This window comes from Panthera uncia, chromosome A2, assembly GCF_023721935.1.
Source record: "Panthera uncia isolate 11264 chromosome A2, Puncia_PCG_1.0, whole genome shotgun sequence".
Lineage (NCBI taxonomy): Eukaryota > Metazoa > Chordata > Mammalia > Carnivora > Felidae > Panthera > Panthera uncia.
Genome location: NC_064816.1, coordinates 68,636,507 through 68,663,582, shown reverse-complemented (window position 1 = coordinate 68,663,582; position 27,076 = coordinate 68,636,507). Strand labels below are relative to the sequence as shown.

Here is a 27,076-nt window from a genome sequence, read left to right as displayed (position 1 = left end):
TAGAGGCAAGAGGCATTTTAGTAAGCCCGGAATGCTTTCTTTGGACTCTGTCTTAAAATGTAAATCATATTCAAGCAACATGGTTTGGTGATTTGTTTTGCAAATGAGGCAGATCATTTAACTGCTAGTGCCTCTCTCTCCTGCTCCCTCCCACCCCTCCACCCACCCTGGCCCCATGTAATAGAGATGCTGTTCATTTCTGATGAACTTGGCGATATTTGGGTACTATTTGAATGTCCCGAGAAGAAGAGTATTGGTGGTTCCCTGGCTAGACCCTAACTCATTCCCAGGCAGCGGGAGACACACATTAGCCGTGCAAGGCCCTGGGGATCACTTAACCTGCAAGGACTTAAGGTAACTCCTTCAGGCAGAGCTCTGACTACCAGGGGGTGACGGGGCCTGGGGAGGATGGGGCTCCTTAGGAACTATTCACAGGTATAACTACTGCCCAGTGCCACAGGGCTCTCAGAGGTGAATCTATAAAACCCCCTTTAACTGTGATTCTATACAATAATGCATTTTGGTATTAGTTTAGATTTTCAGATTGAGGCTAAACTTCCAATTCCCTTAGAGCAGTCCCAATGGAGAACTTTTTAATGAATCTGTAATCTCTCTGAGGCTGTATAATTAAGTTTTAAATATCTATAACTTATAAACATGTGAAATGCTGCATAAACCAGAATATTAAGTGACTGGATTTTAGAATATCTGTGGTGTTAGATTACAGGCCTTTATTTATTTTTTTTTCTTTACTGGGAATGCACTCTCATGCCCTAAAGGCAGTTTCTGCCACTTCTTAGCTATTCCTGCACATTCTTTTCTTCCTGTGTGTGTGTGTGTGTGTGTGTGTGTGTGTGTGGAGGGAGACAGAGACAGAAAGGAGGGGAGAGGCAGCAGCAAAGGGTAGAGATCTAGCATTGCACTTGATGTATTTCCATACCAGAATTTCGAAAACCATGTGAGCTGGGTTAGCTCAGGAAGCAAACATGGGACCAATAAACCATGGGACCAAGGTGTGGATTTTTACCCAACTGCAATGTAATGATACCCATTACTATTCTGATATGTCTTTAACAAAGATTACACCAAAACTACAAATGGTCAAGATTTCTTTTTTTCAATGTTCTTTTCAATACAGTTATCTAATGAATGTTCTGCCAAAACACCCCCCTAACTTTAGGACTCAGAGAATGTGTTTCAAAACTGACCTTTTCCCCGATGCTTCCTTTCCGTATGCCCAGGTCCGTGGTATCACCAAAGATGCAAAGATCTTGCTCATGTGTTACTTGAGATTCAGAAAGTTAGCAAGGGCAGGTTTCTGGAAACAAATCTGCGACCATTTTATTTTCTGACATATGAATATGGTTGGGGGCAGGGATAGGGATGCGAGAGTAACAAAAAAGAAATGAGTGACAGGCAGTCCTGTGTCATAGGCCTTTGTTCTCCTGGGGAAAGGTCTGAAATGAACTCAGCCTGCTGTGCCGCTATAGGAAATGGCATGTCTTTGTTTAGGTGGAAAAATCGGGTTCTGTTACCTAAGAGAAGGAGAGAGGGCCACAGCGGGCAGGGCAGCTTTGGTCCGGGTGGTATTCATCACAGGGAACTCACCTGAAAGTGTCTTTCTTCCCTTTGGGACAAACCCCGTTCAAGTTCCATTTTCTCAAACGCATATTTTGAAAAATAAATACAACCATGGCAGTAAATTTCTGTTTTCTTTGAAGCCAGGCTTAACATGAGTGGAAGCATTGTACTCAAAGAAAAAAGTCTGTTACAGTCCAGTAGCCCCCAGGCCCCCTGCAACAGGTTTGACAGCAGGCTCTATAGAGCCGGCGGCTTCCGGTTCAGTGACCGTGAATACCTCCAGTCAATATCTGCTCCCAGACCTGACCGCTGAGCGCAGCACAAAGAACACAGGAATTTTATCCAAGAAGCTGCCGCTCAGACTCTGTGAATGTGCGCTATAATTAGGGCCTGCTTTCTCTGCAACCGATGACCGAATTCAATATTTCAGTCATTAGAAATACTGCAAAACAGAAAGAAGTGCTATGCCCTTGGAGTATACGTTTATTTGTTTCGTGTTCATTTCTTGATGCAGAATAAGAAACGTGTACTGGTTGGTCTAAACTTAGGCCGCCGGGCTCACTCAAATGTCTAAAGTTTCAGGATTGAAACTCGCCCACCTTCTCATACTTACACAAGGAACTTTGCATGAAGGTGGTCTAAAGTCGTTCTTAAAAATTAGGCAGGCTTTCCATTTTTTCTGTTAATCATGAGAAATGATAACCAAACAATAAGAGCTATTTGCTTTTTTAAAGTGACATGACAGGCAATGAAAAAGGGTTGGGATTAGCAGTATGAAAGTCTAAAAGAAGAAAATACTGTGCACGTGTTCACTGATTAAGAAGAAAGAAAAATATAGGGCACCTGGGTGGCTCAGTTACTTGAGCATCCGACTCCTGATTTCAGCTCAGGTCATGATCTTACAGTTCATGGGATCGAGCCCAGCATCGAGGCTCTGCTAGAGTCTGCTTGGGATTCTCTCTCCCCCACCACCACCACCCCATCCCTCCCTCACTTGTTCATTTTCCCTCTCTCTCTCTCTCTCTCTCCCTCCCTCTCTCAAAATAAAGAAACTTTAAAAAAAGAAAGATAAAGCAGAAAAAGGGGACAAAGGGTAGGGCTGGAAAGGGGGTGTTATTTTCGATTGGGGTTGGCAAAGTATCTTTTAGGCTTTGCAGGCCATATTCTCTCCGTCTCAGGTACTCAACTAGGCCCTTGATTGCTAAAGCCACCACAGACAACAGTAAACAAGTGGCAGTCGCTGTGTTCCCAAAAAACTTTATTCACAAAACCAGGCCATGGGCCTGTACTGGGCTTACAGGGCAGTTTGACAAACTGCTCAGTTGATGGTCTTCAAAGACGACCTCTCAGATAAGGAGACATCACTGCAGACAAATGTACGACATGAGGGAGCAAACCATGGGTATCTGAGGGAAGACGGTCCCAGGAAGACACATGTGGTGACCTAGTCCAACATGGCTTACGTTCTATACAGCACACCGTTATAATTGCTGACCATTATTTACCCATGTTTTAATACGGTCTTCTCAAGTGTAAAACTGTTAGGCTTTGCCCAATAGGCTACCAATTGACGAATCACAATTTACCAGCCCACCCCCTATGGCTGGATATGTAAACTTGCCAGTTGTTTGGTGTCCCAAATTCTACAGCTGCAAACATTGATGTGTATCTGATTTTTCCAGCCATTGATAGGCTTATCGGGTCAAAAGGCTTTTTAAGGCTCTTCACGCTGCCGTATTTCCTACCTTAGAAATCCGCATAAGACACTGACAGCCAGTGACACTGAAAACTTCCTATCGGGTACTGTTACAACTATTTGTGCTCATCGAGGAAGCATAGACTAGACCAGCAAAATCTGCAGTGTTGATTTTCACAAGCAGAGGAAAATAGTCAAGTATAAAGGGGGTCATAACATCTGATGCACTACTTACTCCCAAGCCTTGTAATCTCTCTGGGTCAAGGCCTCTGTATCTTTACAATAAGGTTGGTAGTATCCACCCCATCATAGCATTGCTCTAAGAATTATAGGAGATAATTATGTCAAGTGTCTAAAATTGCACCTCGCCCATAGTTAATTAGGCAAAAATGTCATATAACAGCTATGGCCATTATATATTTTCTCACGTTGTATTATCTATTCATTTCTCCCCCCACCCCTTCTTTTTGGAAGTGTGCTATCCTTTTTAGGTTTTCCATTTAAGATTGTTAATTTCATTAACTTTATTTCCATATGAAGGGCCGGGGAAGCAGCAATAAATGTATATTAAATAGTACCCAGTCACATTAGGTGACTATGGACTTTTACCACCAGTAAATGATTTAGTACCAGGGAATGCATTGCACTAAGGAGCATCACATCATTATAGGTGCTCCTAATATATTCTTAATATTAATTAAGCTTTTGATTTTGAGTTCTAAGTGTGCTAGCCTTGTTGGCATAAAGGTGATACACTCTAACAATAGTAAACAAACAAAAACAGGAGAAAGACGTTGGCAGTGATCCTCCAGTGGCCTAAGACAAATAGTCCATCATCATTCCTGAAAAGAATATTTATGCATAAGGCGTGGATCTGGCCCAGCAAATGCAAAGAAACACACGGATAGTCTTTGTACTCCAGAGATGTAATTATAATCAAGTTCATTTCTTCTTTTTTTTTTTTTTTTTGGCAGAGCGAGTGGGTGTTACACAATATTTGCTATAGCTATTTGATGGAATCTGTCATTGTACTTTACCAGTCCTAATAATGTTTACGGTAGAGCACTGAATGGAAAAAAAGGACTTTCCTTTGTTTATCTTACTTATTATTTTTTTAGAGAGAGAGAGTGTCCACAAGCAGGGGAGGGTCAGAGGGGGAAAGAGGGAGAGGTGGGGGAGGGAATCTCAAGCAGGTCTGTGCTCAGTGCAGAGCCTGACAGGGGGCTCAATCTCATGACTGACCATGAGATCATGACCTGAGCCAAATCAAGAGTCGGACGCTTAACTCACTGAGCCACCCAGGCACCCCTACTTTGTTCATTTTAATTCTTTTTTTTTTTAAGTTTATTTATTTTGAGAGAGAGTGTACTTGAGTGGGGGAGGGGCAGAGAGAGAGAGCAAGAGGAAAAAAATCCCAAGCAGGCTCCAAGGCTGTCAGCTGAAGCCCAACACAAGGCTCCATCCCATGAACTGTGAGATCATGACCTGAGCCGAAACCAAGATTCAGACACTCAACTGACTGGGCCACCCAGGCACCCCTACTTTGTTAATTTTAAATTGTACTATTCAAACAGTCCAAACTGGTTATGCCCCCAAATACAAATACAAGGTTCTACTCAATCTCTGTACTTTACTGGAGGGAACAGAAAGAAAAAAACCACTATCATGTGTATGGGCCCATCACAAAATTTTAAGTAAGTGGCCAGACTGAAGGCTGCTTTGAACAACTTACATGCGCTCGTGATAGGGACAGGACCTAGGAAGACAAGCCAGGTGCTGATTTCAGGGAGGGCGGGAAGAAAAGAGGGACGGGAACTGAGTAGCAGCACCAGCCACCTCCTTACTCCTCCTTTGTCTAAGCTTTTACCATAATGATGCATCTTTTCTTTGACCTTTCTCTCCCTGGAAAGAAATGTATTTATTCATGCTCCAACCTTGCTACTCATCTTCCTGCTCTCCTCCCTAAAAGGCAGTCACAATCATGGGGCAAAGCCTTACTTATTTCCAGGGCACTCGATGTCACAGCTAATATTAATGATCGGCTGTGCACGGAGTCCTCTCCCCAGGCGCCAGGCTGCGGACCACTTTCAGTAGGAGGGACACCTCTTCTTGCTTAGGTGGAATAATTCCAGTGAGTCGGGCAGCCCCGGGAAGAGCCACATTGACTCAAGCGAGAGAATAAAGAGCCGCCGAATAAAACGGAACATGAGCGCTCATTTCTCCAAAGAAGAGGGAAGATGAAACTGGCTTGCTGAAATGAATGAGTGACGTGGATGGTGATATGGGGTAGCCTATGTGGCTGCAGGCTTGGGCACAGTGTGGCACACACCCACAGCTCCAGACAAGGGCAGCTCTAGGCTCAACTGGCAAGCTCTGTGGGGCTTCGATTATTGTAATGGGTTAGTCACTAAGGACCCCGCTTAGGAAAATGAATTGCAGAGTTCAGTATGAAGCAAATGGACTGTCTGAAATTCAATTCATATTGGTCCATAAATGAGACAACTCTGGGTCAAAAAAAAATTTATGTAAAAGACAGACATTTCTCCCAAGTAAAAATCCAGAATAAACATGGAATTTAAAACTTTATAATTTGGGTTTCTATTAATACACTATGTCTAGTTTATTTTTATCTTTATTTTTTTAGAGAAAGAGAGAGAGCACCTGCACCTGCAAGTAGGGGGGAGGCGCGGATGAAGGGAGGGAGAGGCAGAGGGAGAGAGAGAGAAAATCTTAAGTAGGCTCCATGCTCAGCCTGGAGCCCGACCCTGGGATCATGACCTGAACCAAAATCAAGACTCGGATGCTCAACCTACTGAACCATTCAGGCGCCTCTAGTTTTTAAAAGGGAGCGTGCTTAAATGAATTCTAACTCTAATTAAAAAAAAAAAAAACAAAAACAAAAAAACATGCACTCAAAATGCAAGAGAAAGAGTACTTTCTTCATTGAAGCAAGGTAAGTCACTTAAACATACCACTGTATTCTGGGGGAGAGGAGCGTTAATATTGCGATTGTCTAAATTTCCAAGTGAAATCTGAAAATACAATAATGTTTGGCCAAGAGAGCATCACCCACCCCCACAGATTACAATAGGCCTCCTGGAGTTATGCAAGGCTGCAGCCCTGATAACCACGCAAGGCATGGAATACACAGAAGACCAGGAAGGAAAAATCTGCTTGATTCTGGATATACATTCAGGTTCTGTCATTAATGCTCCAAAAAATCTCAGTAATATAATAAGATGCATTCACTGGTATTTTTCCAGAACATTACACTTTTCTAGATTTATCTACTGGGCACAAGTCCTGGTAAAGTCAGTGGAGAATAACTTTCAGAAGAAAAGGGGAAATCCCCCACCTCCAATGTTTCTTAATTTCCAAACTACTTCAATTAAGTAAACACAAAGCAGGAATCATATATTTTATATGACAACCTTTCTGCGACAACTCAAAGAAAGATGATGTCTACATTCCATGTCCCACTTGTAAGTCCATGAATTTAAAATCATGATTCTGAGTTAAGAAAGGAAATACTAGAAAATTCTACGATTATTTCCAGGACACTCGAAACAATGTGAGTTTCTAGACTCTGGTCTACACTGCCTAACAGTACACTGTGGACAATGCCCTGAGAGTTAAGTAGGGTAAGCTAAAGGCATAGCATTTAACAAGCTGGGTTCTAAGGGACGCATTTCAGTACATATTTATAAGGCTTGGTGGTTATTATTAGGCTGTAATTGTAGTTGTTCTAACACCTAATAAGCCATGGTTGGAAAAACAAAGGCAGGTTAATTTGTGATTTCCTCTACTCATTCAGAGGCAAATTAAGTGTCAAACAGCTAATACAGAACATATTTCATTTTATGAGATTTTAATTTAATTCTGCACCATATCGTTGATGCCTTAATATAGGGTGGTTTATCTAAAAAGAGAAGCAATTTATAAACCTCTTTCAATAGAATCTTTAATGATAGGATATGATAGCATAATTATCACAGTGCCTGCCATCCTTCTAAACAGAGATCTGTCAGTATTTCCATCATCAACACAAATCCTGTTTTCGAGAGACTTATAATTTAATTTTTAAAGCTGGCACCAGAAGGACAATTATGTGTACAAAATAACGAGAATATCCTCAAATTCTGTCTTCTTATAATTAAACACGTTTATTCTAAAAACTTTGTAAGCTCACTTGGCCTCATTTTCTATGAGAAAATTATATAGCAAGCATGTTGGAACTCACTTTCTAGATGAAAGCATTTTACTTTTCCAGGATACTGCTTTACCCCTAAGCATAGATGTGCTTTTTTTTTTTCTTTTTAAATTTTTTTAATGTTTATTTCTTTTTGAGACAGAGAGAGCACGTGCACAAGTGGGAGAGGGGCAGAGAGAGGGAGACAGAGGACCGAAGCAGCTCCATGCTGGCAGCAGAGAGCCTGATGTGGGGCTCAAACTCACGAACCATGAGATCGTGACCCGAGCTGAAGTTGGATCCCCAACTGACTGAGCCACCCAGGCACCCCCAGAGGTGTTTTAAGATTCTAGCAACCAAGCCATACTTGCCTAGATTACTCTCCGCTCTTAAAATGATCACAGGCGTCTACTATAATTATAGCACCTCAGAAGGTGCAAAGGCAAGAAGGGGTTCATGACTGAGCGAAGCGAGTGTTTCTGAGGCCCCCACTTCCTGGAATGCTAACCCCCAACATTTGTTTAGAGCTCTATGCTCTTAAAAGCGTTCACATGAACATGACTTCATTGAACTCTTCCTGCAATCTGGGAGAGTCGGGTAAGGCAGAAAACCTCATTTCCAGGGGATGAAACCAATCCACTCGAGGGTAGGTTACCAGAGTTCCCAGCACAGGTGAGTGTGACTAAAGAAAGAGTGGGGGATTAGAGCTCATCACGACTCCCGGATGGGCCACCTGAGTGTTACTGAGTACCTTTTTCGCAAGGTACCGGGCAAAATGAGGAACAGCCTCGGGGGATAGCCAGTAGGGGTGATACCTGAATTAGAACTTGAGGATGAGGAGTTTTAAGCAGGAGTCTGCCACCCAGCGAGGGAAGGCCACTGAGGGCAATGCATAATGCATAAGGAAGATTCTGTTACAAAGGCACATGGGATCTGAGATGTCCCCTAGCCTTCTGGAGCCAACTGCATAAGCTCATTGTCCCCACCCAGATCCCTGCTAAGGACTAGCAGTCCCAGGAGGGCACAGACCCACCTTCTCACTATGCTCTGCACACAGCAATGGCACTCCTCTCAGAGCTCTCTGGGGCTCCTCTGTGGGCCTCAGGATTATCTACTGGTCCTATATTATGAATTTTGATAACTATCTGTTTAGGCAGCTAGCAAACAATTTAGTCCATTGCTGTGAAAGCATCCTAAGGCTTGGCTGGAACACCAGGAAGTCCTGAAATCTATAAAAATCCCAGCTCAGCAGTCATACCTGAGATGCAACCCCCAACCCCAGGACTTTCCAAACTTGACCTGCCTCATCTTGTGGTGTTTTTAATCACAGGTGAGCTAAAACTGAAGGTACAGCAATCAGGGTCTAGAACACAAGGTGTGGGCAACATGAGGGCTTGCTATTGCATTCTGCCAAAGAACCAAGGCTTGGGATTTTTATCGGTAAACTCATATTTGAATTTAATAACAAGGCGAACTATAATGAACCCATAGGAATTAGTTCATTCAGTCATATAAACTCATTCTGGTGGGGGTTGGGGGGGGGATTGCTCCATAACAGGGTTTTTGAAAGAGTGAACAATTCTGAAATCCCACAAAAATCTGATTTAAGTCACCACATCACAGAGACTGGAGTCTGGGAGGAATCTGACATCTGCATCACCAAGGCTGATCTGGCCCTCGCTGGCTCCGCACCACGGGGCAGGGCCTCGTCGGAGACCTTTGTGGTCCCATCTGCCCCACAAAACCTCCCTACAACGGGGTGAGTTACATGGCGGGTTTCAGCCTGAATTTGGAATTTCCTTCCCTTTCTATAGGAGCTTTTAATTGGCCTCACGGTTTTATTTCAGTATATTTTTAGCAGGCTTCAGAACCCTGTAAATACTCACTCGTGTTCCAGTGAAAAGTCAAAGAGTAAGTCACGAGTCTCCGTATTCTCTCTCTATAAATACCCACTTCTCCGTTAATGCTTATGGAAGTCTGCACCACAGATTTATTACTTACCTCCAGGCAAATCTGCTCTGAAATTACAATTCAATAATGGGGGATGGATCCAAAAAACTGTTGGTAAAATATTATATGTGTACTTGGGCATGTAGTTACGGCTGTTAATATCAATTAATTCTGTTCACAGAGGAGGACTTGTTTTAAAACAACTTCATTTTTCTTTGGCATATACGTAATTACACAGTTTAACTAATAGCCAGGGAGATGCAATCTACCATCTAAATAACCAGCATTATTCTTCAAAGTATTATTTGTGCTTTTCTAACTTTACTGTCTCAGAATGAAGGGTGATTACCAGATCTAACTAGATGTATATATCAAGGCCATTAGTAAGGGAGAGCCCCTCCCAGACCGCAGCTCCAGTAATTACGGTATCTGACAATGTTTCCGGACATGACTACCAAAAAAATAGCATTGCAGTTTGCAAGCCGAATACTCTTTTTACCCCTAACCTGAGTAAGGTAATATTTATTTCCACAAAATGTTCTGCTTTCTTTTCTAATGTATGTTATCAAAGTCATGCTTTCCTCTTATCTTTGTGTAAATCGAGTGAGCGATCACACGTGCCATTTTGTTTGGGAGACATTCCCATCCGTCAAGTCACTGTTGGTGGACACACCATGGGGGGCTATGAAAATTTACCACAGCATTTTCATTACAATTCATTGGCGAGCCCTGGGACAGGACTTCCAGGTTTTAGCGGGAAAAACTTCAAACCCAATCTCTCCTAGATCCATATTCTGAGTAGTAACTTCCCATTAGGGCCCTACTTTTTTAATTTAGTATTTACAGCCCACAGAACACACGTCAGCAAAATATATAGTGAATACTTGCCAGCCACCTAGTGTGATAGGCATTCTTCAGGAAGCAACGGGGATTTGCTTCAGTGCGTCCAGGAACAGATAGGCTTGCCGTATTTCAAAAGTAAATCTTATACTTCTATTACACCTTCAAAGCCCAGCAGCTGCGCTGTTGACAAAAAGTCGTGAGACAGAAAAAGCTAGTATCCCGTGCTGCTTCATTAAAGGGTAAAGTTTTATTACTTACACATGCAATGGAGGAATCGGAGACGGGTCATAATGGTAACGCCCCTCGTGATGTCTCGCATCAATCGGCACAGGAGGGTGGAATGCAGGAAAGAGATGAGAAGGGTCTGAAAAAGAACGAAAATCCAACATGGGTAAGAGGAACACCCTGAAACAGAATCCCAGCCCACGACACAACACCGTTATACTGTCTTGACAACTTGGGTGGAGTCCACTGTAAGAATTTGTGGAAGAACTCTTTAAAGTGCATTATGAGGCTACGGGTACTACGGAAGTATGACCGAGCGCACGGCACCGGAGAAGGTGGAGGCTAGGAATGCAGTAAACCCAGACAGGAAAGTAAGAACAGGGAGTAATGTGTGTTCCACCCTGGGAGAAAGCCCAGAGAAGCACAAGGGCTGGAGGGAGCCACAAAACCAAAAGGAACGGACGACAAGACTCTTACTTTCTTTTAAATTGTACCGTCAAGTGAAATTTGGACAACGATGTAATACACATACTAGCTTCACTTCTCCCATATCCCTGATGCTTTTTAAAGGAAGCAGTATTTTCTAAAGTCCCTGCTTGAATGCATGGGTCTACATACACGCTATGTCTACACTTATATATAAGTGTATGATACACACACTATTTTAAAGTTTAAATGCATGCTCTCCTCCTTCCCGTCCTGGGCCAGACCTCCACAGTCCCACACAAGGGCAAGGGCAGCCAATCTATAGGCTAGCCAGAGAAATGCTACAGGGCCTGGCCGGAAGAGGTGAGCTGACCCCTCTCGGACTGACAAAGAGAGGCTGGGAGCAAACAGAGGAATGCTTCCCCCACAGCCCTGACATTCACCTTGGACCCCGACCAGCCTCCCTCCTGCTTAGGCTGGTGTTTAGAGTTTCCTGGGTTCCTGTGTGTGCACTTACTTCCAGCCGCTCCTCTACTTCACTATAGTAACGTAAGCACACGGTCTCCTACAAATCTCATCAAGGGCTTTTTTTTTTTTTTTTTTTTCCTAAATAGTGATTCACTGCAAAAGCTGAAGAGAATTTTGCCGCATTTTATTCTTAGAAGCACGGCTGATACTCGAGTTTTCCCTGAGTTTCAAGAAGCAAAGTGACGGAGCGAAGATGCGTCTCCACGGTGATGAGCCTTGCGTTACGGCAAATACGCCAAAGCCTCTCTTCAAATATTATCTCCCACACGTGTCTGTCCTGGCAGCCTGCACAGAGCCATCCTGCTGCTACTGCCCCAAATCTTCCCTGGGAATTGATGTGCACACCAGAGGTGCCTCAGGAGGGCTTCAAGCATTTTCTAAACATCTGAAGGTTTTGCCTAAACCTGAGGTAGCAGGTGGCCAGAGGATCCCAAGGGAGGCGCTGCGAACAGGTTCTGAGTGGTGGCTGGAAGAAGTGACACAGAACCTCTAAGTGGGGAATGGGGGGCTGTGCCAAACACAGACCGGCACCCACACCGTGGATTTGCATTAAGTCCCCATATCCGAGTATTAGGTGCGCATGGGGTGACTTTAGGTGTTTTTTCATTTTCCTCCCTATGCATTTCTCTTTTTTCTAGATTTTCTTCAACAAGCATCTCTTAGAATGTAAACATAATAAACTCTTTTAATTTTTATGTTTATTTATTTTTGAGAGAGACAGAGAGTGAGCAGGGGAAGGGTGGAGAGAAAGGGAGACACAAAATCCAAAGCAGGTTCCAGGCTCTGAGGTGTTAGCACAGAGCCCGAACCTACAAACCCGTGAGATCATGAACTGAGCCAAGATGCTTAACGGACTGAGCCACCCAGGCGCCCTATAATGAGGTTTAAAAAAAAATTATGAAGGGGCGCCTGGGTGGCTTGGTCGGTTAAGCGTCCGACTTCGGCTCAGGTCATGATCTCATGGTCCGTGAGTTCGAGCCCCGCGTCGGGCTCTGTGCTGACAGCTCAGAGCCTGGAGCCTGTTTCAGATTCTGTGTCTCCCTCTCTCTCTGCTCCTCCCCTGTTCATGCTCTGTCTCTCTCTGTCTCAAAAATAAATAAACGTTAAAAAAAATTAAAACAAAAAAAATTATGAAATCTTACTTCCCTTGTGTTGAACTTTGCCCTGGCTGCCTTCCTTTGAGAATCTACAAGTATGGTTATGAGGAAAAAATATAGTAAGAGTGAAAAACCATTGACGCAGTGTTGACCAAACCAAGGAGGTGCCCAAAGCTATGGCTCCACCAGATTTGGAACATTTCTTAGAAAACTTGTGGGATTGGAAGAGGAATATTGTAACAGAAAGGTCAATTACTGACTGCATCCTGTGCTCCTTGTAAGATGAAGGTGGGAGGAGTGGCAAATAGGGAGAGGAGACATCATCCTGGTATGGTCAGGGCACTGCCACTGCGATACCACAAAGTGTAAGACACTGTATAAATTCCACATGAAAAATCAATAATATATACAATTTTTAAATTGAGAAAGAGAGCACGAGCGAGCTGGGGGGGGGAGGGGCAGAGGGAGAGAAAGAAAATGATAAGCAGGCTCCATGCTTGGCATGGAGCCCAACTCAGGACTTGAACCCACCACCTCATGACCTGAGCCGAAATTAAGAGTCGGACACTCAATCCACTGAGCCACCCAGGCACCCTGAAAAATCAATTGTATTTTAAATGCACCACTTAGGACTTCAATCTAAAGGATGTGGGAGTTGCTCTTTTGTAATGCAAATCTTGGTAGCTGGAATGCTAAGTGGGAAAGTTTACCCCACACTGTTGTCACATTCAGTGTGCCACGTAAGTCAGTCATCCTGCAGAGCCAAAATGTCCGACCTCACATAACCATTTTCCATGAAAATTAATCCATCCTTCTGCAAACAACATACAATCGACTGCAGCAATCTTTCTCACTAGCTTGAAGGTCTGACGCACATTCAGTAAAATATTTCCTGGTTTTAAATTCTGAAACAGGCCTAAATGAGTCAGATTCCAGTCAGATAAAGCAGTTGGCCACCAGACATGGGGGCGGCTCTTCTTTCTCTTCTCCTCTTAGGGGTCGCTGCTCCTGCAAACGTGCTGGCCTCCAGCAGACTTCAAACTCGGCACACCGTCATCAGCTCTTAGCAATCAGAGAAACAAACCCCCTAGCACTGTGTTTAAGTCAAGCATTCACAGAGTCTGACCCTCCTCCTAAGACTTTCTCCTACACATTTTCCATGGCCGTGGTGAGGGACGTTGTGACAAACACATCAGAGCTGGAGGATCTTTTCACTTCTCTCCTTGTTGGCTCTTGGCCGTGGACTGCGTGATTAAATTCTCTCCACCAGATAAGTGGGTGTCGACCGTATCTGATTTTCTCTATGTGGGTTCAGCGATGAATTACGACAGGGCGCAAATCCACATTTTTCATATATGCGGGGCTCGAAACGTGTGGATTTATTCCACATTCGGTATCTGCCTCAGACATCCAGGAAGTGTAACACTCCTTATCGTTTGAGTATTGATAATGAAGTGCAGTGATTATGTGCACACAGGCGAAGACCAACCTGTTAATCCTATAAAATCAAGGGTGTACCCAAGCAGCATAAAAATCTCCTCCCCAAGAAAACCTGGAAGGGCTATTGTGGACATCTGAAAGGCACTGCCACCTTTTCACTTTCAAGAAGTTAGTGTGTCTAACAAGATTGTAATTCACTCTTATTCTCTCCCTCCCTCCTTCTTTCAGAACCGAAGAGCAAACGGCCCAGTGCCGCAAAACTATTTTGAGAGGAAAACAGAAGACACAATTATTGGGGCATTTTATAGTCATTTCTCACTGTTGAGTTTGGTGTTTGGTGAGCTTAAAAATTTAATTCTGACTGAAAGTATGTGATTGTTTATGTCCTAAGGAAATCTGCGAACTGTGCGTTCTGGAATTAGGGTAAATAAAGAACAAAAATTAATGGATCTCATCGGACTTGAGCAAAGACATCTGGCCTCAGTTTAAGTATTTTACAGTTTCTATTTGTTTCCCTTTTGATTTAGTCTAAAATAACTTCTCCTGGACTAACGAACATCTGTGCAAACAATTACACTTTGTGGGTCGCTTATCTGTGGAGACCACACCTCGGAAGCTACTTTCTGGGAAACTGCGATGGGACATCCCTCTTCCAGCTCGAGACATGCTTGAGCACAGCTGCACGGTACCGACGAAGGAAAAAAAGGGTTCGATCCTGTGCTGTAACACCCGTGGCATCACGTGACATCGACCCTAACACATTTCTCAAAAATAAAAAAGTTCCCGAATCCTCCAACGCTGGGTGCTCTCCTTGCCTCTTGGCTCATCGCCTCTGCGCGGACGATCGGCAGCGTATTCCATCACGGGCCCAAGAAGCTGTCCAAGAAAACCCACGCGACAAGCACAGGCCCGTGTCGCCAGCAGCCACCATAATTATCCCCCTCACGGGTTATTATTTACACATGAGCAGCGCAGCTGTGCACATCATAACTCAAGTGTATGTGCAATAAGTCACCGCACCGCGGCCATCTCCTGTTCTGGCCCTTGACAAAACACCACATGATGACTTTTCCAAAGTCAGGGGAAAACTGCTGGAGCAGAAGGAAGTGCCACTAAACCTGGCTGCCTCCTATTTATCATACAATTTCCTGACTGATGGTTCCACAAACCCGCTGCTAAGTGCTGTGTACTCTACTGTCAGCAAACTAACGGGCTAAATGGAAGACAGGGAGAGTAATGTGCAGAACTGGTGGAATCAATTTTACTGAGGGAATTAAAATTCTACCAGGTGGGGGTGAGTCTGCGGAGCCGCGGTAAGCAGTCAACTGTACATGCTTATGGTTGCAAAGATGATTTATTGCATGCTTGCAAGAGGCTTGACTATTAGACTAAAATTCCTCTTCTACTAAACCGAGACTTGAAGAGTGTGTGTTATCCGAGGCTCCAGTGCAATAGTCTTTAAACCCCATAAATATGTAATTGGCTTGACACGCGTTTAAATGGAAATGCATAGTAAAAATATTTGTGCTGGGTATCGTCGTCGGTATTCGGTTTCGTGCTGCCTGTCATCATACTGCGCATTAAGGATCTCATTCGGAATGAGAGGCATTGATTTTTAGGTCTCTGCACAACAGCCTGGGTTGATCATAAAACCTGTAGCCAGAGAAAGACACTTGGAGATTTATCTTCAGTTGCATCTTTCTCCCCAGAAAATAGTTTTAGTATCCTCAGGCTGGAAGATCTCTTAGATGCCATTCTGGAAAACTGCCTTTTAAGGCTTGAAATTTCCATATAAAAATCGTAGATTAAAAAAGAGAGATCAAAGTAGGCTCACTTCGTGCCCTAAAGGAGATGATTCACCAGATGGCACTTGAGTGGCCGAAAGTACCCAGGAAATAGCACAGGGCCCACAAGAGCAAAGTGCCCAAGTTCTCCTGGCTTATTTAAATACTGAAAGCGTTTGCACACTGACTTCGGAAGTTATTCGAGAACGGAACTAGAGATTATTTTTCCTGTCATTAGGGTAAACCCTGCCCGTAGGAATGTCCAGTCCCCCCAGATTCACTCATTTGCCTATCATCAGCAAAAATATCATTAAAACCCCACGTGGCCAACATCCACTATACCAGAACCAAAATAATCACCCAGTGACTACCAAATGAGAGGTCTCAAGGAGGACAGAGAGAGAGAGAAAGAGAGAGAGAGAGAGAGAGAGAGAGAGAGAGAGACCCTTCCTCCTCCAGTGAGATGGTGAAGAGTTACCAGGGCCTTGTCTCCCCCTCTTCTGCTTTGGGCATCTCCAACCATCACATAGACGCCTGCAAGACCTTTGCCTGGGCTCAGTGGCCTGAAGGAGGCATCACCCAGTGAACGGACTTTAACACCCAGGCTCCTTCACACAAAAATCCCTGTATTCCTGCCCATGGGCAGGAACATGCTTATGAACAACATGGCACCAGAAAGGAGATGATCTAGCCCCTGGGGACACCCCAGGGACACCTGACCAGGAATGTGCAGAACAACAAGGCAGTCTATGGTTCTCCTAGTCTGCAATGAGTGGAATCTTAAGAGTGGCATCCCCCAGGGATCAGCTGTGAACCTGCTGAAAACTCGCCCAGTGGACTCACCCCATGGAGCAAGAGGAATCTTCTTTCTGGTCTTACATGAATGTGAAATGGAACCAGAAACATCTCCAGTGTCATTAGTGTATATCATCTTGTTTATAAGGCCTTCCGGAGCGTGGTGCAAGTTCTAAGAAGTTGGTTCTAATACAATCTAGAAATCCACAGAGATGTCTTGCACTTAAAAAAATTTTAAAAAGATTATTTTGTCACTTTATACCATGGCAAGAGCCTTAACTTGGAAAGAATATGCTATGGGAGGGATCTGCTAACTACTGTGTGTGGGCCAGCTTTTGCAAATAAAGTTTTTATTAGAATACACGTATGCTCTTTTGCTTACAAATTGCTTATTTCTGCTTTCACACTACAATGGCAGAGTTGACTAGTTATGACAGAGAACACATGTTACCTATGTGGCCTTTTACAAAAAATTGTTTGACGGACCCTGTCCTAGAATACCACAACAAAGTAATTTTCTGAGATTCTTACTTTTCGGAAAAACCGACCGCCAATTTTTCTCTCCTATCCATGTAGTTTTGGAGTGACAACACTATATATGTGAAGTACTTATATGTCACTTTGTGTCACTTAAAAACATCTTTATAGTAGGAGTTTCCATGCTAATAATTATTTTGAAAAGGGATACTTATCCAGTGATTTTAGCAAAACCTATGCTAAATAAATTCTAAGATAAGCACGATGATGGATGAAATTGACTATAAATCTAGCAAGTAGCAGCAATAATCATTTACACTTGCAAACTTGTTTCCTTATAAACTAAGTAACATATGCACAAAATTTCATAGAAAGCTAATAAACAACAAAAACTAGACTATTTCTAAAACCCAATCAATTTTATTTTTGGCAACTATCCAACATTCCTGAACCCTCTTGTATCAGTTTCTATGGGTATTCCCCACTACTCAAATAGCAATCTTTCTGTCATTTCTTCCATGCAAGCACATAGGCATATTACTTAATATTTTAGACCTCGATGCTACCCAGCACTACACTCCGGTCATACCATAATCCATCCACACCATGCTTCCAAACAAACGTAATCATGTATTTCCACGAGAAAATGACAAATAGCCCTCTGCCTTTACCACCTCAAACGTGTCCTGGGTAATGAACAAATAAAATGGCTGATTTCTCTCCTTTTTAGTTCCTTCTGACTTCCTTCATCAGCAAGCCTTTGCACATTTCTCAGCCACAAATCTTATCCACTAGATTCCCAATGGCGGAAACAGACCACATCTACCTACTGGCCAACCAATGGAATCCTTCCATCCACCCTCTGGAATGTGTCTTGCCTATCTATGATCCCATATATGTGCATCCATGACATTGTTGTTTCTCTCTTTCCTGCCAGGATAGGAGAGAAAAAATAAACAGAAGAAAAAGCAGCACAGAGAAATGAGAGATGGTTCACAGCCATCATGCCTAAATGGAATTCTCTGAGGGAAATCATGTGACAACATACAAGGAATCATTAAAAGTGACATTAAAAGTGACAAATCCATTTACTTTGAAATACGCTAACAGTGTATTTCCAGTGACGATCAGTAAGCCTGGAAATTAAAAGGTGGTAATTGATTACTAATAACAAAGTCTTCTATCAATGACCATTTATTTGTGCAGCACAATTCAAAAGCCAAATTCATAGCTCCAAAAATGTACAGTAGGATTTAATGCCGATAAAATGAAAGCAGAGGATGAAATGTTTGCAGGAAAAATGTTTGGTATCTCAGATCTAACTACAGAGGCCTTGGAGACACAATGGACTCAAAAAGTTGCCTGGTTTAGTTAGCAAGCCAACAATTAATCAACAAAGGTAAGGTCTAGAAGTTGTATCCTATCCAAAATCAATCTACTCAAAAACTCCACTTTTTGACTGTTGCAAAATTAGCAGAAGCAGGTAGTGAAATGTGATAGCAAAGGAATACATTGCTTTATATTTTATAAAACTTATACACATTTCCTCATGGGATGCTCTTGGCAACCCTAAGAATCATTTCCAAAGCTTTATTATTATTCCCCTCAGTCTTGTTTCGCTTTATTCCCTATTATCATGATAATCCCGAGAATTAAGAAGGAAAACTTCCATTATCTGCCCAGAAAATTAGAAGACCTACCCAACGCTGCATAAAACTAAGGCCTTGTGATCCAAGTTCATGCTCTTTTTTTTTTTTAGGTTTATTTATTTATTCTCAGGAGGGGGGAGGGTCAGACAAAGAGAGAGAGAGGGGGAGAGAGAGAATCCCAAGCAGGCTCCACACTGTCAGTGTAGAGGACGGTACAGAGCTCGAACTCACGAACCCGCGATTATCATGATCTGAGCTGAAATCAAGAGTCAGATGCTTAACCAACTGAACCACCCAGGCACCCTGTTGGTGCTCTTTCAATTTCCCTGGCAGAGCACACTGGAGGTGGCAGAATTCCAGGCACTATGAAGCCCCAACTGGAGTGTCAATCCTGCTTCTAGAGTAGGAAACTCGAGGAGCTCTCTGGCACACAAACCCAGTCCCTCCTGGGAGGAGAAGGGGGGCCGACGTTCGGAGCATCAGGGAGTTTACCTGTGTCTTCCGTGTCCCACAGCACAGGACGATGCCACTAATCCAAGAGGGCCACCCATCCGAGTCCACTTGAGAAATATTTTGATGGCAATGGAAAACCAGGAGTGACCTCAAGGGTGGGCTGGATGGCGTCTTTGTAGCCAATAAGAAATAAATGCAGCACATATTCAGCTCAGTATCAGACAAGAAACTGTTGAAGAGTAGATTATTGATTCTCCCCTCCCCCCGACTTTAAAGTCCACTATCCACCCCATTTCTAGTTCCCATCAACCAATCCCCAAAGGTCTTCCAAAGTTTTCCCCCACGAACGGTGATTACTAATAATGAAACCAATCGCAAGTGTAAGTACAATTCACTGAATACCTGAATACGTGTCAGGTGCTGTACTAAGTCGGACTCACGACCTCGTTTCTGCCTTCCTAAGACCCTGGAGAGCAGGTATGAAGAATATGCCCATTCTTCCAGACAAGGGAGATGGTTACGGGTCTTGTCCAGGCAAACGCAGGAGAGCATGACATAGCCAGTGTCTTTTTCGCTCCAAAGCCAGCGCTCTGAGACTCTACTGACACTGTCAAGAGTTCAAGCTTTTTATCATTTCTTATCTAAACTAACGTCTCCAGACTTATATCCTTAAAACCTACAGTGGCCATGTCCCTCCCTCCCCCCAAAGTCTGCAGTGACCCGGGAGAACCTTCCTGATCCAATACAACCTCCCAGGGGCAGTCAAGGCCCCCAGTAACCTGGCTGCATCCAGAGACTCCCCCATGCTAGTGCTCCCGTGCGCAGCCATCCATTGTTTCTGACGCTGTCCCCTCACTCGAGAACAAACGCCCTCTTGCTCAACTCCTACTCTGTCTTCAAGACTCATGCAAATGCCACCTGCTTAGTGAAGCTTCCCTAGGGACCCTCATATGGAATATTTGCTCCTTCTTCCCTTCTCCGGCATGCAGGTGGGGTGGAACCACCTGTGCAGTTCTGTCTGCACCTGCTCGTGCTCGGTCATTGCCTCTCCCACCAGACTCTAAGCTCTCAGACGGCCCTTGTGCCCCTACGCAAGCGGTCTCCCTTGCACAAGTACGGGACCACTCAAGACTGAGCTGTAGGCATGGCTGTGGGAGATAACCGCTCCCAAAAAAGACAAGCGCTTACTCTGTCCCACTACCATGCCAGGAGACAAGGAAATGAGTCCCTGTCCTGGCAGGCACACTGTCAGATCAGGATTGTCCGCTTTCCATCCCAGGCTATCTGGTCATGGGGCCAGGTGGGGTGTCGGAACCCCATAAATATTTATTATAAGAAAGGTAAAGGAGGCAGGGAAGACAAGGAAGGAAACTGAGGCCACGCAATGGCAGCGGTGGACCAGGCCAGTCTCCCACGTGGGGGCTGCAGATTGCTCCATCACCGCACAGGCCTTCCCACAAAAGCAGGGGAACCCAGAGACGCACCTGCCATCTCTTTGCAATCCTCCCTGTGCAGGATTCCAGGTGCTGCCCACATTCAGAACATGCACAGGGCCACCTCCTGAGGGATGCCTGCATGCCCTGGGCAACGTCATCTTGGCCCTGCAGGGCTGCCTGCCGCACAGCCAGTCACTTCATGTGGGCACTCAAAGCCCCCATCCAAACCCACCCCGCTGCAGGCTGCGCGGACAATGGCGGATGCTCAGAAATCAATGCCCTCCCCACGTTGGGCCTTTTCCAAGATGCCGAATGTCCTTTTCCCGCCAAGAAAATGTTGATGCTTCAGTGAATTCAGGATACTTGAGAGGGCTAACACCCATATGGAAAAAGCTCTTTGACACAAAAGGTTGGAGGTCAAAAGTTTAAAAGCTCAGGACAGAAAATGACAGGGGCCCCTTTGCCCACACTCTCCCTCTTTTTGTCAATAACATCAAAGGCGCTGGCCAGCTCTTAATGCTATTATTGTTACGCCTTTGGAATCCATTGAAATTCCAGCACATTTATTGCACACCGGGAACACTGAAAGGCTCTACTTTCCTTAAACTCTGAATCCTCACTGTCTATGAAGCCTCGTGAAGCAGGAGCACACAAAGCTTTTAGGCAAAGAGTTTATTTTAAGTGCTTCTTTCGCCATGATTGTAAAATAATAAAGCACACAAAGTGATCCCCTTGCAGGGATGAGCAAGGAAATGAGAGAGAAGGGGGAGAATCCACCGCCAATAGGGTAAAAAAAAAAAAAAATCTCCTTCACATTTTTTGGCTCCTAGGAATGCAAGAACTGAAACGTTCTTCATTTTTCTTATATTACTACTTCCTCCACAATCCTAGAAGAGCTATTAGGCACATATTTTGCACATGCGTACAAAGACATTGGCCACGTTACCATATATCAAATGGCATCACTTGAGGGAAACATCTTTCTGCTTAAGAACAGTGCTCTATTAACATGGCATTGACCGCCATGGCATCCCCATCATTAATGATGGAGGTGACCAAAGTGTGGAAACGCTCAATGCCTGAGACTTTCCCTGGTCCATGAATAAAACTGAGCTTATCAACTCATCACACAGATAGTAGGGACCCAGGAAGGATGAAATTCAAAGGAAAAAAAATCAAAATCTATTTAAGGTCATCATAACCTCATGCCTGAACTCTCTCTCCACCCCTCCTGGAACAGTGGCCATCTGGCAGTGTGTCCTGTCAGCCCCTGACAAGCAGGGTCACTCACCTTACCTCTCACCTGCCTCGTCCACTGTCTGTGCACGGCCCCCACGCTGAGGGCATAACAGAAGGGAATGCCCTCAAAGGTCCATCGTGTATACCGTTGCTGTCCATTCTGGGTGTGCAGATAAAAACCCCCAGAGCTGCCCGCATGTGGATTCAGAACAACTCCGAGGTCCACTCGCCAAAATTCACAGTGGGACTTCCTCTCTTGTCGGCTGCCCTTCCTTGGCCACCATTTCATCTGACTTCCTATTTATTGATTATTAGCCTACTTCCTTTGGGGCTGCTAAATAAATTTCAGATTATCTCCGATTTGTTGTCTCTAGAAGTACCTGCTCTCACAGTGATGTCCTTGGATGTCTAAACTGTACTGCAGGCAAGAGGCACCTCGCACCCCAAACTTCTGGTACAACTCCTCATCATGCCTATAGAGAACAGAAGCCACTCGCTTCCCTCGTCTCCTCCATGTTTCCTACTGTCCAGACAAGTGAAACTGCCCAAAAACGTCCACCAGGAATTCGAATTGCCACCATTCTGCTTTACGACTGAGGTTAATGGTAGATAAATGGGGGTGTCAACAAACCTTCTAGTCTATTCAGATGGGCACTGTCTGGGACCCTTGATTTAAAATTTTTTTTAAGTTTATTTTGAGAGAGACAGAGATGGCACAAGACAGGGAGGGGCAGACAGGGAGGGAGAGAGAGAAAATCCCAAGCAGGCTCCGCACTGTCAGCACAGAGCCCGACACAGGGCTCGAACTCATGAAACTGTGAGATCATGATCTGGGCCGAAACCAAGAGTCAGATGCTTAACCCATGGAGCCACTCAGGCACCCCAGGGACACCTCTTTCCAGAGAGGCCAATGGTCTTAAGACTACTTTCACTGAGCAGGGCCTTTGAGATTGCTGCCTGCATCTCTCTCCCTGAGGCCCAAGCTCTCCTGGTCACTTCTCCAACTGCTGCCAAGGCTGCCTATGGCCCACCAGCTTGCATCCTACCTCGAACCTCTGCATCGATCCTGGAGAGATGCACTGCCTCAGGAGGTGATCTAACTGGCCGGTTCTTCCCTGGGCCCTCCATCAGGACGCGGCAGCTGTCACCTTGTCTAAAAAGGCCCAGGCTCTCAATGTGATCTCCCCCTGGGTCCTCTCTTCCCTCTCTCCAAAGTAACCCTGGCTTCTAGACCAATTGCATGGGACCCAGCCTTTACAAACTACACTTAGTAGGTGTCTAAATTCAATGATGTCCATTTCTTCTTCCCCTCTGAGGGCAGAGAACATGATCTACTTCTGGAGTCAATATCAACACCTGGTATACCTGCGTACCCCAAAACCCCAGGGACTATGGCCTCAATACATAGACATGCATCACCCCTGGTAATGGTGGACACACCCTTCCAAAGATGACTGTATCCTACACTTTTCTCAGTGAGTTTCCACTTGCCAGAGAGGAGTCTAGACACATTTCCAGACAGCAAGGCTGCTTCTCACCCTTTGCTGTTTGTAAGTATTAATAAAGACCCCAAGAATGATAATTTGAGAATTCGATGTATTTAAAACAAACCATGGGTTTATTTAAAAAAAAAAAAAAATTTTTTTTTTTTTTTTTTCCATGAACCGTGAGATCATGACCTGGGCTGAAGTCAAATGCTTAACTGACTGAGCCACCCAGGCGCCCCCAAAGCATGGGTTTAAAAACGGATTCCACGAAATAGACCAAGTTGATGGTAACCTACTGGTCATCTTGGAGCTAATGTGTAGTTGCACAAAATTTATCACCCATCCCGTAGGAGATTTTAGAAAAGCCATGCTTCCCACTTAGTTTCCCCTTGTCCAAAATCAGAAGGCCAAACATTTAGCACACTGAATAATGAATGCATGTGGCGGCCTTTATAGGGCAGTACCTACAAGGTACACCATCCCCACAATAAATGGCTGCTTTCCCTCTGTCCACACAGCTAAAAATGCTTCCCACTTTAAACCATATTATTTTATAAGATTTACATAGAAACAAATGACAATAATGACTATAATCATATTTTTTTTTACCCACATAAAAAAGCCAGTAAGACCCAGCCCTATTTACTCCACAATGTTATCCAAGGGCCAAGTGACACAGGGGAAGGTAGTTCATAACTCCTAAAGTACTCACATTTAAGGCATTAGTGTTGATCCTAAGTGCTTCTTCTTCAATACCAACATCCAAATAAACATGGAGAGTCAACACCTTTACACAGATACTTTCAACTTCAGACCTCATCTGATTGTTCAGCCCAAGTTTCCCCCTACACTCAAGCCTTCACTGGTCACAAGCCACATGAAGGGTTCTCCATGCCTTTCTCAGTGAGCTCTGTAGCAAAGACCCAACTCTGTCCCCTGAATTCCAGATTAGCCACACAAGGTTGTCAGCTCAACCATTAGGGGAGAAAAAAGAAAAGAAAAAAAAAAAAACAAAAAAACAACCACAGAACATTCAAATAGCTATCATTCACTGAGGACTTACTGTGTGCTAAGGATTACCCTAAACACTTTTCACATAGTTTTAAAGTCTTTTTTAAGTTTATTTATTTTGAGGGGTGGTGGGGGGGAAAGGGGAAGAGAAGGAGCAGGGGGGCAGAGAGAGAGAAAGAGAGAGAGAGAGAGAGAGAGAGAGAGAGAGAGAGAGAGAATCCCAAGCAGTTACCCCACTGTCGGCGCAGAGCCCGATGCAGGGCTTGAACTCACAAACCCTGAGATCATGACCTACACCGAAAACAAGAGTGAGACGCCTAACCCACTGAGCCACCCACGTGCCCCACTTTTCACACAGTTGCAAAATTGTATTACACAACTACTCGGTGAAGTAGGTGATTGCTCTGTGAATTTCACAAATAAGAGAACAGGGGTGAGAGAAGACAGGACGTTAAGGGCATTCAGGTAGGAACTGGCAAAAGCTTGGCCTCAGGTACAGAGAGCCCTTCCTTGAGCTACAAGCGTGAGCCAGGCCCCCACTCAGGGGGTCCACGCTTGCTTTAATGTTCCGCCACTGCCATTTTGAAATTCTTAACAATTTTTGAGCAGGGGCCCGCCATTTTTCTTTTGGCAGTAGGCCCCACAAATCACCTAGCTCACCTTGAGTACAGCAACAATTCCCCTCACAGGTATCCTGCCGCTTCAGCAGCTCAAAGGCCTCCTCATCCATCCACGCAGTTATCCCTAGGAGCCCACTTCCACCCTGGCCTGAGGCGGGAATGGTGCGGGCCTTCCTCCTGGGGGGCCCTTATTTCAGCCATACAACCTCTGGTCCAGTCGCCCCAGCGCCTCAGACACTTCTCCCAGACCTCAGGGACCCAGCTCAGCAGGCTGCAGGTCCACAACATGTCTGGCCCTGGAGGATGCAGGCGGTCCCCACTGAGACCCTCTCTGGCTAGCCAGCCTCCCCTACTGCTAACAGAGTCGCCCCACCATCCGCCAGCCATCCTGAGGGCTAATTGGCTGGTTTTAATCAAGACTGAATGAAGCAGAAGTCCCTCTCCACATAAATAAATCACAATTACTAACTGCAAGACTTGAACGGCTTTCTCCTCCCCTGTGGCCTCGGCAGAGGAATTCCCAGGCCCGCCAGGGCAAGCACAAAGCCCCAGCCCGGCCCCGCAATATCCGCTCGCTGGGCTCCGTTTATCATTTCAACAGTTCCTTAACGACTCTTCCCGGAGGGGAGCGAGGCCAGACTGTTTTCCTTCCCTTCACAAAGCAGATATGCATGGCTTATTTGAATGTCTCCAACGTTTACTTTAGTCCTGGTTAAATACCTTCCACGGCAGAGTCAAACAAACAGTTCACTTCATTAGAAAGGCAAACAATTTAGCGAGAGAATACCAGCACTTGAGGGGGACCGAGCTGGGCCGGGAAACCCTCCGCCCAGGAAACGGGGGGCCTGGCGCTCAAGCCCGGGCAGCAGCGCGTGGAACTCTCTTCAAAAGCCCTTTCACAAATACTTCACACATTCACTGGTAATTAACAGATAACCCCAAAGAGATTATCTGTCCCGAGGCTGAGGGCCCTAGAGGATTATCCACAGGGCTGCTCGGGAGAAGGCAGAGCGGGGAGGGCACACCTTTTTTCTAGAAGTTCAAGTCAATAAAATCATCTGGGAAAACACCAAAGTGAGCAGCTACCCCTGGTTTAAAACAATGAAGTAACATCCCATTGAAACAATATTCATTTTACCAACAGCTGCAGTGCTGTGCCTGGGAAAGACACGCGTTCCCGGGCAACAAGTGGGTGCACCGACAGACAGAAAGTTCGGGACAGGGACCAGGACAGGAGTGTGTTCGAAGATCCCAGCTCTGGGCCCTCCCAGCACACACCTGGGGCACACGGTAAGGCCTGCGGGAAGGATCATGAGCAGATTAGAGCCAGTGCCTCTCTGGCAGCTGTGAGGGACCCCACAGCGGAGAGGGTCAGTGGCCCTTGAAACCTGAAGCCACCTGTGGGACAGCAGGCAAGCCCCCACTGCTCCAGCCAGATGCCTCAGCCTGGCCTCAGAACCCCTTTGCAGATGGAGACAGAGCCCCACGCCTGTCACCAGCTTCCCCCACGCCAGTGTACCTCAGGGCCTCACATCACACCCTCCCACCCACCCAGAGCAAGAGCACAGGAAGTCATTTGGGGCGCATATTTAAAAAACAGAAGGACTCCACTCTCTTTCTTCTTCAAGAACACACATATACCCCCGGCCCCACCCCATGACCGCCCCCCACATATACACATATCATAACAGGAAACTGTAACATCAAACGAAAACGGTCTGGACGGTGCAGGCATCATCTTATTACACTTGAATCTGGGGTTTCGCCCATGTTGTGGTTGTGCTGGACAGGGTCAGATTAAGCAATTCTGGTACTCATGGCTTTTAAGAAGTTGGTAAACCTCAAATGCCAACTGCAATAAATCATACAAGTCTCTATTAAAACTATAAATCACTCATGAAATTTAATACTGTCATGAAGAGTAATTAAGCGCTAATGTAATAAATCTACAAGAGAAAAAAGAAACACAATAACACAGAATCTTAAGAGTAAGGGATTGCTCATGGATTAGAGCTTTATGACAAATCTCTGTGCCCCCTAAATAAAGCCTGCGTGTTTTCCTATCCAAAGCCAGAGGTCCTCAATGGAGTTAAAAAAAAAAAAAAAGAAAAAGAGAAAGAGAAAGAAAAAGAAAAAGAGAAAGAGAAAGA

The 27,076-nt window shown here is 44.9% G+C and overlaps 1 protein-coding gene across 3 annotated transcripts in view; it reads right to left on the bottom strand.

The window, feature by feature from the left end:
• The window catches only part of GLI3 (GLI family zinc finger 3), a 281,034-nt gene that overhangs the window by 114,476 nt on the left and 139,482 nt on the right, over nucleotides 1–27,076 (bottom strand). For all 3 annotated transcript variants that reach the window (XM_049641305.1, XM_049641306.1, XM_049641307.1), the window contains one exon: nucleotides 10,518–10,623. In XM_049641305.1, the coding sequence (XP_049497262.1) occupies nucleotides 10,518–10,623 (106 nt within the window). The remainder of the gene's footprint in view (nucleotides 1–10,517; nucleotides 10,624–27,076) is intronic.